Raw genomic sequence first — 14,308 nt, forward strand, 5'->3', positions numbered from 1 at the left:
TAGTTACTTTATCCTCAGAGTCTTGAGATTGCACCACATAACCCACATACCCTCTTCCTCCAAGACTCATCTGAACTGTTTGCTCATATGTGAGCTGAAGACACTCTCAGCTCCAACACCAAACTTAAAAACTCAATCCAATAAATGTGACTAACTTAACCTTATTGCTGGAGAAATTAAAAGCAAGCAAAAGGACATCTGGCTTAATTAAAATTGTCCTCCCAGCTCTCAGAGGTGGCAGCGTGTGTTGGTTCAGACTGTGCTGCAGGCTGAGAAGGGGGGGCACAGAGCCTCATCTCTGGAGCCAGTGTGTGAGAACTCAGACACAGACAGTCTGTTTTTCTGCGGGAACTTATTACAAGTGTTCATAGAGACCTACAATAGAATTGGCTGGTGTTTCCATGAGCTTCTGCTGTGGGTACTCAGAAGCCTCTCTGAGTTCCTTCATCCCGTTTCAATCCTTGGCATCACAGCCAACTCCCACCCTCTCATCTGGTCCCACACCCCCATGTGGTCCCCACCTGGTTGCTCTGGCTCCACATCTCTGTTGCAAGAACCTTGCTGTTCCAGCTTTGGCTGCCTCTTCCCTCTCCAAAGGGACCTTTGTCCCCACCCATGTGCTGCCCTGTATGCTGGGAGTTGCCCCAGCTCCCTCACAGCAAACAGCATCCCTGAATGAACGGCTCCATGTGCTTCCTGCTTCTAAGGCATGAGAGAGATTGGACACTGTGCACTCTGCTGTGAAAAGCTGGAGGACCAAACTCGCTCCCTGGAACCCAGGGCTGTTACCAGAGCAGTAACCTGCTCGCTGCTCGGGATCTGCTGCTCCAGCTTTCAATATTAACACTCAGCTCTTGTCATCCCGCAGCCACCTGACACCCCTGAGCCAGTGTCGGGTATCACTGACAGCAAGTGTGAACACAGACACAGTGGGATATTCTGCTTTCCAAAGGCAGAACCTCCACACGACAAAGCTGCTGTCTGCACGTGCATCTTCAGCACCACCCCAGCAATTGGACCCTGGCTGGGCACATGGGCGATGCTCAGGCTGAAATATGAAATACCCAGTGCAGATCCATGGAAGGCTGAAGGCTCTCCAGGACTCTTAGTCCTGTGAGAGCGTGGCCCAGGGCGACGGGCAGCAGCCTCAGCTCCTTCTGACTGCTGCACCCCAGGCAGCAGCTCCCTGAGTCTCCCCATACCATCTCCACACCATCTCTGTATCTTTATGTGGATGCAACCACAGCTGAATTACTTTCATCAACCATTCAATACTTGTCTGCTCTAGGATTTTTTCCACTGATTTAACACTTGTGCAGTGTCTCACCTTGGACTGTGCCTATTAAAACCATTTCTGCTCTGGCCTAGCTCCTGTCTAGCAAAGGAAAGAGTGAAGCCCTGTAATGTCCAGTCATGCAACAGGGTTTTTTTTTCAATAAAGCTTCCCTGTATTTTAAAAGAAAGGGCAAAAAATGCCCAGACTCACTGTTTCCTCTGGGACCAAATAACAGCAACACTGAGGAACACACCTGCTACTCTTTGCTTCCTCCTGAAGCCTTTCAGAGCAGCGTGTTACATAAAGCCAGCCCAAGGAGACTCCAGAAGGAGCCGGAGCGCTGCTGTGTTGCCACAGCAACAGTTGGCAGGAGCAGGCTGGAGCAGCCGGGGCTGCTCCGGTGCTGCCCCGTACCTTCCCAAAGTGCTCTATCAGGATCTCGACCACGATGTTTTGGAACTTGATGTTCATCATCGCTGCCACAGTGTCCTCCTGTGCTCGCATGAGGGTGGGCCCGAAGATCACCCCCATGTTGGACGGTGACATCAGATTCTCCCGGCTGTGCTCACAGACGCTGCAGAGACCAGGGGAAGGAGGAATGGAGTTTGGTTTGGTTTGTTTATTTCCAAACAGATCTTATTCCAAGAAAAAAAACTGAAAACCCAGGATACACTAAGAATCAGTCATTCAGTTTTCTTTGCTGTGTTTCAGAATTTGTTTCCCATCAGTGACAAACATGGCTCTAGCTCTGACACACACATTTGGCTCAGACAGATGCTGGAAAGTGCAAGGTGCTGACAGCATCTTTATTTGATCTCTTCTCACTCCCAGCTCCTCTTTAACTCTGCAATCAAAAGTTATCTGCACAACATATACACAAAAGGAATCAGTTAAATCCTGTATCCTTTTCATACAGAACTGACTTCTGGCTTTAATTTTCTCCCTCTCTGAAGGAAGAGAACTGAGTATAGGGAGCACACTATGCTGGCTTCCAATAAATTCCTGAGGGGTCATAATCTACGGCCTCTGCTCTCAGAGAGTATTTTCATTTTTAAATCATTTCCTGCTCTGTGCATGGCTGAAAGGGGATGGAAGGACCAACCAAAAAGAGAAGCACCACTTCATGCAGAGCGAAGGGAGGATAGTCACCCCCGTTGTGCATTCCACATGGAAATTCCCAAGGGGGACTATGGTGGGTAAAATTTTGCAAATCCAACCATCCAAAAAGGCCTGTTCTGCTGATTCCATTATTCCCCTTTCTTTGGTTTTAGAGGAAAACATCTGCTTACTTGACGAGGTGATGGATGAGGAGTTCTAACATCTCCCTGTTCTTCTCAGGCAGTTTATAGACCAGTGCATGAATGGCTCCCAGCCTGTAATCCAGGTTCTCGGACTCTGGAAAGCAGGAACACAAAGAAGAATTTGTACCCAACACTTTCTAACTAAATACACCAGGGAAATATAAAGCCAAAGCAAACCTGTGGAAGCTGTTCGCAGTGCAGCATGGGAGCAAAAGGGAGCAGAGGGAAGTGAGATTTCACAGCAACAGGATGAACACAATCTGAGAAACAATATGAAGTGGAAAGCGGAAGAAATGGACCTTAAAAGGGAGCCCAGCGACACACTCCAAAAGAGGCTGGGCATGGGCAAGTCCTTCCCTTCTCATTCTTGTTCCACACACTTGCCTCTGGGAGTCCTATCTGCCCAGAGAGCTCTGACACTGAACAACACCTAAAATATCCTGCAGTGAAAAAACCCGAGTCCCTGACCCAAAGAGGTCACCTTTAGAAGAATAAATAATCAGGAAACAATAAAATACTCAGTGAAAAGAATGGTGTGAGGTTTGGGTGGCTGGGAAGCTCAATGGTGCAAGTTTCTGAGGGAGGGCAGGGAAGGGATAAATGCTCTGCCCACACCCAACCGTCATGGGCTTAACCAGCTCTGAAACTAATAAATCCTGGGCTTGACCACCTTCAGCAAGTGGTGGAACATTTCCCTTTCCAGGAAAGAATGGGTGTTATTCATTCTGCAGAGGAATGAAGAAGAAGTGAGCACCCACTCGGTCTCCCGGTGACTTCTGAAGGCACAGTGGGATGAGGGATGCTCTAATGCCACATATTTCCAAATGGCAGCACTCCCATGTTCAGGGTGATGATCAGTTCCCTGCATCCCTGTCTCCCTAACAGGGCACTGGCTCACAGCTGCCATGGCTTATCTGCAATGGCCACAACGAGGTGACAGCCGAGGACGGACTGGCTCAGCACAGGTGAAGCCCTGGCACCACACTTGTGCTTCTTGGCTGACGTCTGTTATTCCCAACTGTGACTCAATCCCAACAGCTACAGCTGAGAAATGTCCTCCGTGTGCTGGTAGACACTCTGTTTTCAACATCCCCAGACAAATTCTGCAACCTGAAGGGAACACCTACTTATCTGTGTGGCAACAGCACATCCCATTCCCTCACAGGTTTTCAAACAAATATATCAATACTAGGGGGAAACAATTCTTGTGGCATCTTCAAGTGAGAAGCAGCCTCTGACTCTCCAGAGCCCCGAGAGCACAAGACCCTGTCTAGTGAAGGAAGGGCACTGCAGTAGCAAAGGAGGGAAGGGAACATCCAGCACCACATCCCCTGCACAGATAAGCACTTGGAGGAGAGAGCCACTGCTCTTTCTACAGGTGAAGCAGCCAGACACCACGGAGCTGGGCTGGCAGAGCTCTGCCAAGTGATTCTGGGGAGAGCAGGGTCAGGAACCATCAGTGAGGAAGCTGTGGGACTTACTGGCAGCCAGAACCAATTCTTTGTGGAGCTTGTACGTCATGACGGGTTCAGACAGGTTCCTGCAACAACCAGAAAGAAAACTGAGCTCTGCAGGGCATTGTGACCCACTCATGACTCATCTTGGACCAATAGGCTAACTGGCTCATCCGTCAGTGCCACCATATCCCAGTGGCATTTCCCTCTGCAGTCAGTATCAGTGAAATAGCCCTCCCCATGGGATTGAGGGATTCTGCAACACCCATATTTATCATTCCTCTTCCTAAAGCCTTTGTCACTTGGCCCTTTTCAACAGCCAGATGTGAATATGTGGCAGCTCATTTCACCTTTCTGGACCAGCCCCACTCCCCTTTGCCTCCTCGGGGCTGATGTGACTTGCAGTGCTACCTGAGATAGAACTTCAGAGAGCTGGTGATGGTCTTGATGTCCCAATCCCCACTCTGGAGATCCACGTCTCCAGGGCATTTTGGATCTGGAAGAAGAATGAAAAGGTTTTAAAAGAAAGTTAATTTAGATGTTGCTAATAAACAGTCTGCTTGGGGTGGGGGTTTCCCCTCGAGACACACAAAGCCACAGCAGTACACAAAGAGAGCTCCTAATTCCCGTGGCTGGGAGAAGCAGAGAGACAGCACCAGTATCAGTATTTTTGAGAGGCTGGGGAGTGGTGCTAATGAGGGACAAAGAGGGAAGCACAAGGTAAAATTTAAGCAGTGCTGAAAAGTCACTGAGAGCATATTCTCTATGGTTCATTTTTTCCCAAGGCTGGCAGAAACAACGCATTTTGACATGTCCAAGACAAGCTTTCTGACATCCAAAGTAATCTGAATGCCAGCTCCAATCCCTCATTTGCAGCTACTCCCCTGAAGGCTGTTCTGGAAGCATTCCCTCTTGCTGCACAGAGAGGAGGGAGCTCAGGGGAGGCACAGCACCAGGGAAGTATGATTTGCTCCTGCCTACCCTCCCTGATAAACCACATCGTGTCTGTGGCGCCACAAACTGAAGGATGTAGCTGTTGAATGGGGGAAAACTGGACTACAGAAATAAACAGCGGGATATATTTTTGAAAATAAATAGGACTAGAGATTTTAAAAAAAAAATTAATCTATCTCCTTCGCTGGTTAAAGATGAAATCCTGCTGCAGCAGTTATTTCTGTGGTGTTGGACTTTCCATTGTCCTTTTATATGCAGTGGGGTGGCAAGTGGTTACCCAGACCCATGCAGATAAACAAAACAAAAAGCCACTACTGGTGGGATTCAGAGGAGAAAACCACAGATCTGCTCACAGGGAGGGTGAGAATCAAGCAGAAATAGAACCTGAGGCTCAGCAATGAATCATAAGCCAGCGGAGCTGGGCAGATGCCCAAAGCCATGGCTTTGCGAGAACGGGGCATAGCCAGACACCAGTAAAAACCAAGGTTTTAATAAACAACATCCAGAGTAAAGCAATAAGAACAGCCAAAGCCTTTGAAAGCTGCATTAATATCAGATGTCTGAGCTGGTGTGAGCCTGAGGCAGGCTGACAGTGAGGTGACTGCAATCCCTGCCCTGTGCTCCAGCCCCAGGCAAGGATGCGGAGAATGCTTTAGCCTTGGGCAGGTGGGGATTGACCCCAGAGGTCCCCTGAGAGGCTTGCAGGTGACCACGAGGTGAGGGTACAAGAGCCTAGGCCAGGGTCCAGCCCAGAAGGCCTGTCCCTGCACAAAGCAGCACTGCTGAGCCCCACAACCTGCCAAGACTGTAAACATTGTCCCCAGTTGCCAGGCTTGTATGACAGCCAGATCCAGCCACAGGAAGGCTCATGGCAGGAACACATCAGTTGACTTCTCAACAAGTGCATTGGCTCCTTATTGCACACACTGCACACAGCAAGGTGTCCCCATCCTTCCAGAGAAAAACCTTACGCTAGGGTGGAGGGCTCCCTGCAAAGGCCACCTTCCCAGTCCAGCTCATCATGTTGTCCCAGAAAAGAAGGGAAGATGAGCCTCAGAGGGGTTGCAGGGACCAAAACCCATGCTGGATGCCGGACATTTCTCACTGTGGAACCCGATCCTCTCTGTCCCTTACAAACAATTCAAGAACAGGACAGTGTAACTGCACAGAATAATTAATTCTTACCAAAAAAAGCATTCAGCAACCTCTGCACCTGGATATTGCTGCCAACAGTCCGGTACACGCCCTCCGTAGTGATTCCTAAGAGGACAAAGCCAAGAGCCTTAGCCGAGGTTTCCTGCTGGTGGTCCAAAAGCCCCATCTAGTGGAATTATTTTCCAGCTGCTGGGCTCAGTCCCACACCCCGGTTTTCTCCTATATCCCGGGTCTTGTCCCAAACCCTGGGTTCTGTCCCACACCCTGGTCTCTGTCCCATATCCCGGGCTCTGTCTCATATCCCAGGCCCTGTCCCACATCCCGGGCTCTGCAGGCAGGGGCTCTGCTCACCCCAGCAGCAGAGGTCACCAGCACCACTGTGGTCACCATGCCATGGTGAGGTGAGAACAGCCAAGGCGTGGGACACACCAGCCCACGCACCCCATTTCTGTGGAGTGCTGCCTTATTGCTGATTTTCTCAACCCCCCACAGAAGACAAACACAGTGAAGCAGAATCTGAAAACACTGGCCAGTGCTGGGACAGGCAGAATCACTGTCTCTCCTAGCTCTGTGAGCAGGGCCTTTGTGCCCTGCTGCTCCCCACTCCAGTGGGCTTTGGCTGCCACAGCTACCACAGCCCCAAGCCCACATCTGGAGATGAATCCAGACTGGTGATGTTCACACTGGTGATGTTCACTGGTGCAGGCTGGATGATATGTGACAGACCAGAGGATGAGCTGCCACCCTTCCACCTGCTTCTGCTGCTTCACAGACTGGGGCTGAAGCAGCCTGTGGCCACCCCTCAGGCCTGTTGCCAGAGCTGTTCTCCTGCCCAACAGTGGGTGTGCTCAGGGCCAAAACTGAGAAAACCACGAGTGAAAACAGCATAAAGATGGAAGTTCAACCCCAACTGACTTGGTACAACATTTTGATCAGGTGGGATTTCTGCTCCCAAAGAACATGCATTTAACTGATGAACACACATTCCTCAGCTAAAAGCTGAAGTCCTGCGTCAGTGGCTAACACTCCAAGAACCACAGTGAAACTCAAGGCCATGGGAAGCAGGGTCAGGCCGGGTGAGCTCCTCACCTTTGGTCTCCACTGCATTGATGCACTTCCGGACAAACTTGAAGCCCACCTCGTTCAGCTCCACTGTTTTGGACAAGGAAGCTGTGTTAGTTAGCTGCCTGAGCACTCCTGGAGACCCCTAGGACCCCCCCAGCCCCAGCTTTTCTTGGCATGCAGAGCCACAGTGCCCCAGCACACAGAGTGTTCACACCGGCACCTGCATCTCCTACCCCCTCAGGAAACACCTGAGCACTCTGGACATGCTGACAAGGAGTTATTAGTTCCATATGTTCTCCAATTTTTCCTCAAATTTATTTTGAGTTGCAGCACTGCTCCCTACCCCCTCTCTGTCTTTAATAATAATCATGTAAATTGGTGTTTAATAGTAATAGTAGTGTAAATGATTTGGATTGTATCTGATGAAGACTTGAATAATCATTTCCAGAGCAAAATCTGTAGTTAAAGCTAGTCCTCATCATGGGACCATTTAATTTCTGCTTATCTACATCACCAGGATTAAAGAGAAAAACAACCCAGCTTGATGTGCTGAGGAAAGCTGAGTACAGGGCTTGCTCCACTAAGCTGGGGAATCCTATGGGATTCCCTGCATTTTCAGCAGGTTGTTTATACTGATTCTGTCTGCTCTGAGCAACAGCAACATCAAGCTCAGACGTCTCTTAGCCCTACCCCAGGAATAAGCACAGACTCACCTGGTGCTTGACACTGAGGGCTATGATACCGCTGGAATTCTTACCAGCTCTAATCTATGACAAATAGAGAATGTTTATTCAGTGAAACTCTAATTCACATTCCTCTCAGCGTGTGATTGAACATGGCCACACAGAGGTTTGTGTTCATGCTTCTGGGAATGCTCCTCTTGTGCTCATTAGAGCCAGCTAGTTACAGTGCTGATGAAGTGAGCTCTGAGACAAATTGCAGGTTTCACCCAGCTAACAGAGCCCCAGAGGGGTTCCAGGGCTCTGCAGGGTACACCCCACTACTGAGAGGGGGAACACAGGGCTTGGTGGTGGGTGGGAGATCTAGGGAACCCAGTGCCACCTCTATTGCCCTATTATAACCTTTGTTAAGGGACACATCCTCAGAATATCTCCCTGGGGTTTGGAGGTGCAAATTGAACCTCACATCCCACTACTGCTGGCTAAATAAAAACTGCTTACTGAAGTTCTGTGCAACTCATTCTCATCTGGGCTCAGTGCCAGACATTGTGATACAAGAACAGAAGTGACACTGCTGTCACGGAGCAGGGACAGTGCTACTCAGCAGGAATTGAGGATGAGTGTATCTGTAAGGAAAATCCTGCCTGGCCTCGAGGCTGTGAGAGCCCAAAGAACAGCAACAGAAGTGACTCACTTTCTTCCTGCTTCGTGATTGGACTGTGATAAATCTGAAAAAGGGGAGGGAATGGGGGAGGGAAAAGCAAAAACATCATCAGCATAATTTGATATTTATTTCTGAAAGAAAATGCAGCATCCCACAAATCACCCCTAGATCACCCAGAGGCAATCACAGCCAAAAGGACAATGTCCAGTAGAAATTTCATTTTATAATTAGGCACGAACCCACTATCTGCACAATCAAGGAGTCTCTGCTGCCTCCCTGCATTTCAGTGGGACACCTATTGCTACAGAAATTCCCTGTTCTGTGGGGAAACCACAGGGCTCTGAGCTTTGCTCAGACTGAAGGAAGGGAACACCAGTAGGCACAGAAAGGTGGGAGAATACCTGTGTGGGATGGACTGTGACACCTTTGAAAAAGTGGCTAAGAGTAGGGACAGACAAAACATCATTTCCAGCAGGTAGTGAGGAGCAGGAGGAAACCCAAAATCCCCAGTGGCAGCTGAGGGAACAGCACGGAGCCCGTGGCAATCGTGCAGCACCGATCCCGAGCAGCACCCGCCGGCAGAGGACACTGCTCGGCAGCGCATTCCAGCTGGGAACGGCTCCAGGAACACTCACCGGCTCCTTCCCGTCCATGGCCTCCATCCACAGCCTTCGGTTGGCTTCTGAGAGCGCCTGCAGCGTGATGGTCCCGGACCTGCGCAGAATTCCCCCAGGGACAGGCAGGGAAAGGAAGAAAAGTTGTTTTTAATAGAGAGCACAGAGGGATTTGCTGCAGGCCCGTGTGGTTTGGGGCCACCAGACACGAAGCCTCTCACCTTTCAGTAGTTTCAATGTCAAAACAAAACCTTTTGTCTATGGAGTCAGTCTTCCTCCTTACGCAAGACTTCAGGGTCAGGTCCAACGTGCCCTAGGAGAGAACATGAAAGCCAAGGTGAGAGGACAGATACATGGGAGATTTTGGGCTCCTCAGGCCCCTCAGCTGCAGCCCAGCCCAGCACTACCCACGGTGCCTGTCCTGACATTCCCATGGCATTGGTACCAGGAGCACAGGTGGTCCTCCCACCCTCATCACAGGCAGATATAAGAGACTCTGAGTTCCAGGCTTGTTCTCAGCCAGAGAATCTTCTGGACTCAACAGCACTACCCCACACAGCAGCACTCTGCCCTTGCAGTGCTGGAACACTGCTCCAACCAACCCAGTGAGGCACTCCCTGGTTTCTGAGGCCAGGACCATGCTCATCCATGCTCTGACACAGCTAGGTCCTTAGTTTCATCAGGGCTGGTCATCAGTACCAATTACCCACACCACCAATGATCCCAAAGGCTTTACACAAACACTGTGTGGCAAGGGCATGTACCTTTCCTCACCCCAGATTGAGCAGATGTGCCTGGAAGAGGCTCAGCTCTGGCCCTGGGTGTTCATGTCCCTGTGCTCCACAGCAGAGTGAATTCATAATTTGATTGTGGCCAGCAGTGACCTGATGGTACAGGCCACCAGACTGCCAGTGTTTGGGAAAGACACTAAGTTTTCCAAGCCCTCACCTGCAGTAATGGGCCTTAGTAGACATACTTACAGCATAAATGACAACAACTCTCTCCATACAATAATTTGGATATTTCTTTGCCCAGCTCTCTGCCAAAGGGTTGCAAAACATCTATTTTATTTTCCTGCTGCAGTGTGCGGAGCCCTGCCAAAACCAGACCATGAGCTCACACACTGGAGCACACACGCCTCGCTGGGAAGGCCCTGGGGACCTGTTCCATGGCAGAGGAGGGTGGGGGACTCAGCTGGAGGCACTGGCTGTGCTCCATCCTCCCACCCCTCTCCTGTCACGCGGAGGGACTGAGGGAACTCTCAGACTTTGGTAAACCAAAGCACTTTTGTGAAAGAAGTAGTTACCCAAATTGCTGCCTCAGTGCAGTTTGGAGCTGCACTGTTGCCCTCTCTGTGGGAAATCTGTGGCGGGAGAAATGTGGCACTCAATATGAGTGATCGGCAAATCTCGTTTATTGTTAATTCACACAATGCTTTTATAATAACACTAATAAGGCTCATGCATATTGCAAAAGTTAGCTCAGGATTGGTGCTCAGCCTAAAGATCAGCTATGCCTCCTTCTACATTTCTTTGTGGTTACATAGTTTGAGTAAGTTTTTGTTTTACCGTGCTTCTCCCTCATATCTTTCAGCTACAAGGTCTTGTTATCGTATAACAGCTGTGCTCAAGGACATGCGAATCTTGCTGCCTTGCTGGTTCTCATGAGAGTGCCTGTGTGCTCAGCAAAGCTCTCTCACGTCTATGTGACCTTTTTTAGCTAGCCAGTTATCAATCACACTCTCCACACTTCCCCCATTTTTCTGTTGCACAAGAAGGGTGGTAATTAAATGCGGTATCCACCATCCTTTGCATCATTTTTTGTAAGCACAAACAACAACATGGTAAAATCAATACAGCTAAAAAAATCACTATACCAACTATTATAGCAAAATTGACAATAGAACATAACCATGCACCCAAACCCAATGATTTTAGCCAGCCATCCAAACCTAACCCTGTTTGTACTCGTTAGTCAACACCAATCCCAGCTCGGTCAGGACATCACGGCCAATAAGACACTGCACAGTGGGAGGCAAAGCAACAATGGAAAACACTGTTTGCACCAATTTTTTATCCAGCTTTACCAATAGTAATGGCGATTTTTGTGCCAATGTCAATCCACCGACCCCTGTAACTGTGGATGTACTCGACTGCAGTGGCCAATGTTGCGGCCAATATTCCGGAGCAATTATGCTAGTGTCCGCACCGGTATCCAAAAGACCTTCAAGTCTTTTCTGCTCCCCTTGGTATTCTATGGATACCGTTCACCTTGGCCGATCGTGTAGGCTCATGGTCAGCAGGGTAAGTCCTCCAGAGGAGCCAAAGCCTTGGTCACCTCTTGATTGAGCATGGCATGGAGGTAAAGCCTTAGTAAGTTGTGGCAAAGGTACCAGCTGAGCTATACGTTGCCCCTTCCCAATTTGAATTGGGGGAGTATTAGTGTGTGCCATGATACAGATCTCCCCTGTATAATCAGCGTCTATTACTCCAGGTAAAACAAACAATCCCATCATTGTAGCAGATGAGCGACCCAATAAGAGGGCTCCCATGGCTTGTCCTTGTATTACTATAGGTCCTTTTATTCGCGTTGGTATCTTTGCCGGTTGGGTAGTCAGTAAAGTTACCCTTACTGCGGCTGCCAGGTCCAAGCCGAGGCTTCCTGGGGTGACTGGCCAGAGGGTTGTTGCATGTTGTTGGTGGCAGCAGCTACTTGTGTCGGAGCGCGGTGGCTGGGGGGGCACGCTGGTCTTCTCGTTTCCCGAGCGACGTCGTCAGACTCTGAGACTGTGTGTGTCCGATCGGCAGTTTTGGCACCAGACATTGTTTGCCTGGCAGTCTTGCCGTATGTGACCGGCTCCTCCACATCGATAGCAATGCATCCTGCCACTAGTGGTTGGACGTGGTGTGCTGGTTACCGTTGCTTGTAAAGGTGCAAGAGCGGCAAGTACCTGCTGTGTTGTAGCCTCTGCCTGTTTTTTCAACCCTAGTCCAATTTCTCCCAAAGCATCAACTACCAAAGCCTGACCCCCAGTGGGCATGTTGGACATTCGCTCCAGAGCTTCCTCTATAGACCAATTAGCCCTTAGAGTATTTAGTACATTCTTTGTGGCCTGATTGCTATTTTGCAGCGCACACTGTTTTAATAGTGTACCTTTCATAAACTCAGGAACTCCTGCTTGGTTAATTGCATTAGCTACTTTATCTATAAACGGTCCAAAAGCCTCATCCTTTCCTTGCTTTATTCCCATATATGCAGGGATCCCACCTGGCTCTTTAATTCTGTCTAATACCTGCCGCACCAGGCACATCGCTTCACGACACTTAAAAGGACCAAGAGTTGCCTGTGCTTCTGTTCTCAAAAAATTACCAAACCCCATTAGTTCCTCCAGAGTTACGCCCTACAATGGATCACTGGGTCCCCTGTTCACTGCTACACTTTCCTGACAGAGTGCCTGCCAATGTGCATTAAATAACAGCTGTTGATGTTGTGTTAGAATAAGCTTAACTATAGAACGACAATCATTCAGCTGCAATACCTGAGTAGTCCAAATGTAATCCAGCATCTGCCTTACAGGCTCACTAGTAACCCCGTATTTACTTGTAGTATCTCATAACTGAGACAAAAGTTTCCAATCAAGAGCAGTTATTGTTGCATTCAGCCCACCCCCTGCCATTGGTGTAAATACCACCGGACAGGCGATCTCCCTTGCCACCTCTGCGGCTTCAGAATCCCCTGACTCCATAAGGTGTTCTGCCACAGCTGCCCAGGCTTCTCGCCGCTCCCGTGCCATGGCCCCTGCTAGGTCACTTTCAGCCCCAGGGATCGGCTCATTGCTTTGGGCAGGGGATTCTAGCACTGGGTCAGACGGTGCCGATGCTGTGGCAGTCGAAGGGGCTGAGCCAGCAGAATAGGGTGCCATTACCGGTGGCAGTTGAACTGAGGACACGGCAGGGGGCAATGGGCAATCAGACCAACCGTCAGAATTTTTATTTTTATCCTGAGCCTCCTGAGCCTGAGTTGCTGCCCTTTTCTCTGCCTGATACTGTAACAACTCATTGTGCACCACCCGCCACAATTTCCCTAATTTCTTAGCAGTTTTATCATCATCTAAAGCTGCCTCCCATAACTTACCCCCGAACTTACGCCATTCTGATAATTCATGAACTGTGTGGGGATTTTGAAACATACCCTGAGCATACCCATATGCTAACAACCCAGGGAGTTCCTTTTGCAAATCAATTCCCTTAACCCTATGCTGTTGCAAAAAAGAAGTAAATAAATCATATGCTGCTTGCCTTTCCATGATAAATGAACGTTAGCGCTGTTGCAGCCTTACAAGGTCCGGCAGCACGTATCGGCTAGGCTCTCTGATGAGGTCACCTAGGGCGCGGCACCCTCCTTTTTCTTTTCTTGGTGCTTTTTGCCATCCTCGCTGCTAAAGGACCCGAACTCTACGCCGTCCCACCGTGGTGTTCTATCACGTCGTTGGGGTCACCATTTGTGGGAAATCCGCGGCGGGAGAAATGTGGCACTCAATATGAGTGATCGGCAAATCTCGTTTATTGTTAATTCACACAATGCTTTTATAATAACACTAATAAGGCTCATGCATATTGCAAAAGTTAGCTCAGGATTGGTGCTCAGCCTAAAGATCAGCTACGCCTCCTTCTACATTTCTTTGTGGTTACATAGTTTGAGTAAGTTTTTGTTTTACCGTGCTTCTCCCTCATATCTTTCAGCTACAAGGTCTTGTTATCGTATAACAGCTGTGCTCAAGGACATACGAACCTTGCTGCCTTGCTGGTTCTCATGAGAGTGCCTGTGTGCTCAGCAAAGCTCTCTCATGTCTACGTGACCTTTTTTAGCTAGCCAGTTATCAATCACACTCTCCACACTCTCCTCTCCTCTCCCCACACTGTCCCAGTGCCACAGAAGCAGTGCTGAGGGCAGAAATCAAACCACAAACCAGTGCTGTGAGCACATGCTGAGGCAACGAAATGCTGCATTTGGAAGCAGTAGCTCCTGTAGTAACTTGAGTCATTCAGGCACTTCAGTGGCTGCCACAGTTCTTGTGGCTCCCAGCCCCTGTGCATGGGGAAGGATCAACATCAGCTGGTCCAGAGAGGCACAAGTTTCATCCCA

The 14,308-nt window shown here is 49.4% G+C and overlaps 1 protein-coding gene across 2 annotated transcripts in view; it reads right to left on the reverse strand.

Annotated features, from left to right (window-relative positions):
• The window catches only part of OPHN1 (oligophrenin 1), a 57,182-nt gene that overhangs the window by 10,997 nt on the left and 31,877 nt on the right, over positions 1–14,308 (reverse strand). For both annotated transcript variants that reach the window (XM_066182131.1, XM_066182130.1), the window contains exons 10-18: positions 9,385–9,476; positions 9,185–9,263; positions 8,580–8,613; positions 7,230–7,292; positions 6,171–6,245; positions 4,443–4,527; positions 4,059–4,117; positions 2,566–2,671; positions 1,691–1,850 (exon numbers count right to left, since the gene is read on the reverse strand). In XM_066182131.1, coding sequence (XP_066038228.1) covers positions 1,691–1,850; positions 2,566–2,671; positions 4,059–4,117; positions 4,443–4,527; positions 6,171–6,245; positions 7,230–7,292; positions 8,580–8,613; positions 9,185–9,263; positions 9,385–9,476 — 753 coding nt within the window. The remainder of the gene's footprint in view (positions 1–1,690; positions 1,851–2,565; positions 2,672–4,058; positions 4,118–4,442; positions 4,528–6,170; positions 6,246–7,229; positions 7,293–8,579; positions 8,614–9,184; positions 9,264–9,384; positions 9,477–14,308) is intronic.

This window comes from Chamaea fasciata, unplaced genomic scaffold (assembly GCF_029207755.1).
Source record: "Chamaea fasciata isolate MVZ Bird 193981 ecotype frontalis unplaced genomic scaffold, bChaFas1.0.hap1 SCAF_4, whole genome shotgun sequence".
NCBI classification, from domain to species: domain Eukaryota; kingdom Metazoa; phylum Chordata; class Aves; order Passeriformes; family Sylviidae; genus Chamaea; species Chamaea fasciata.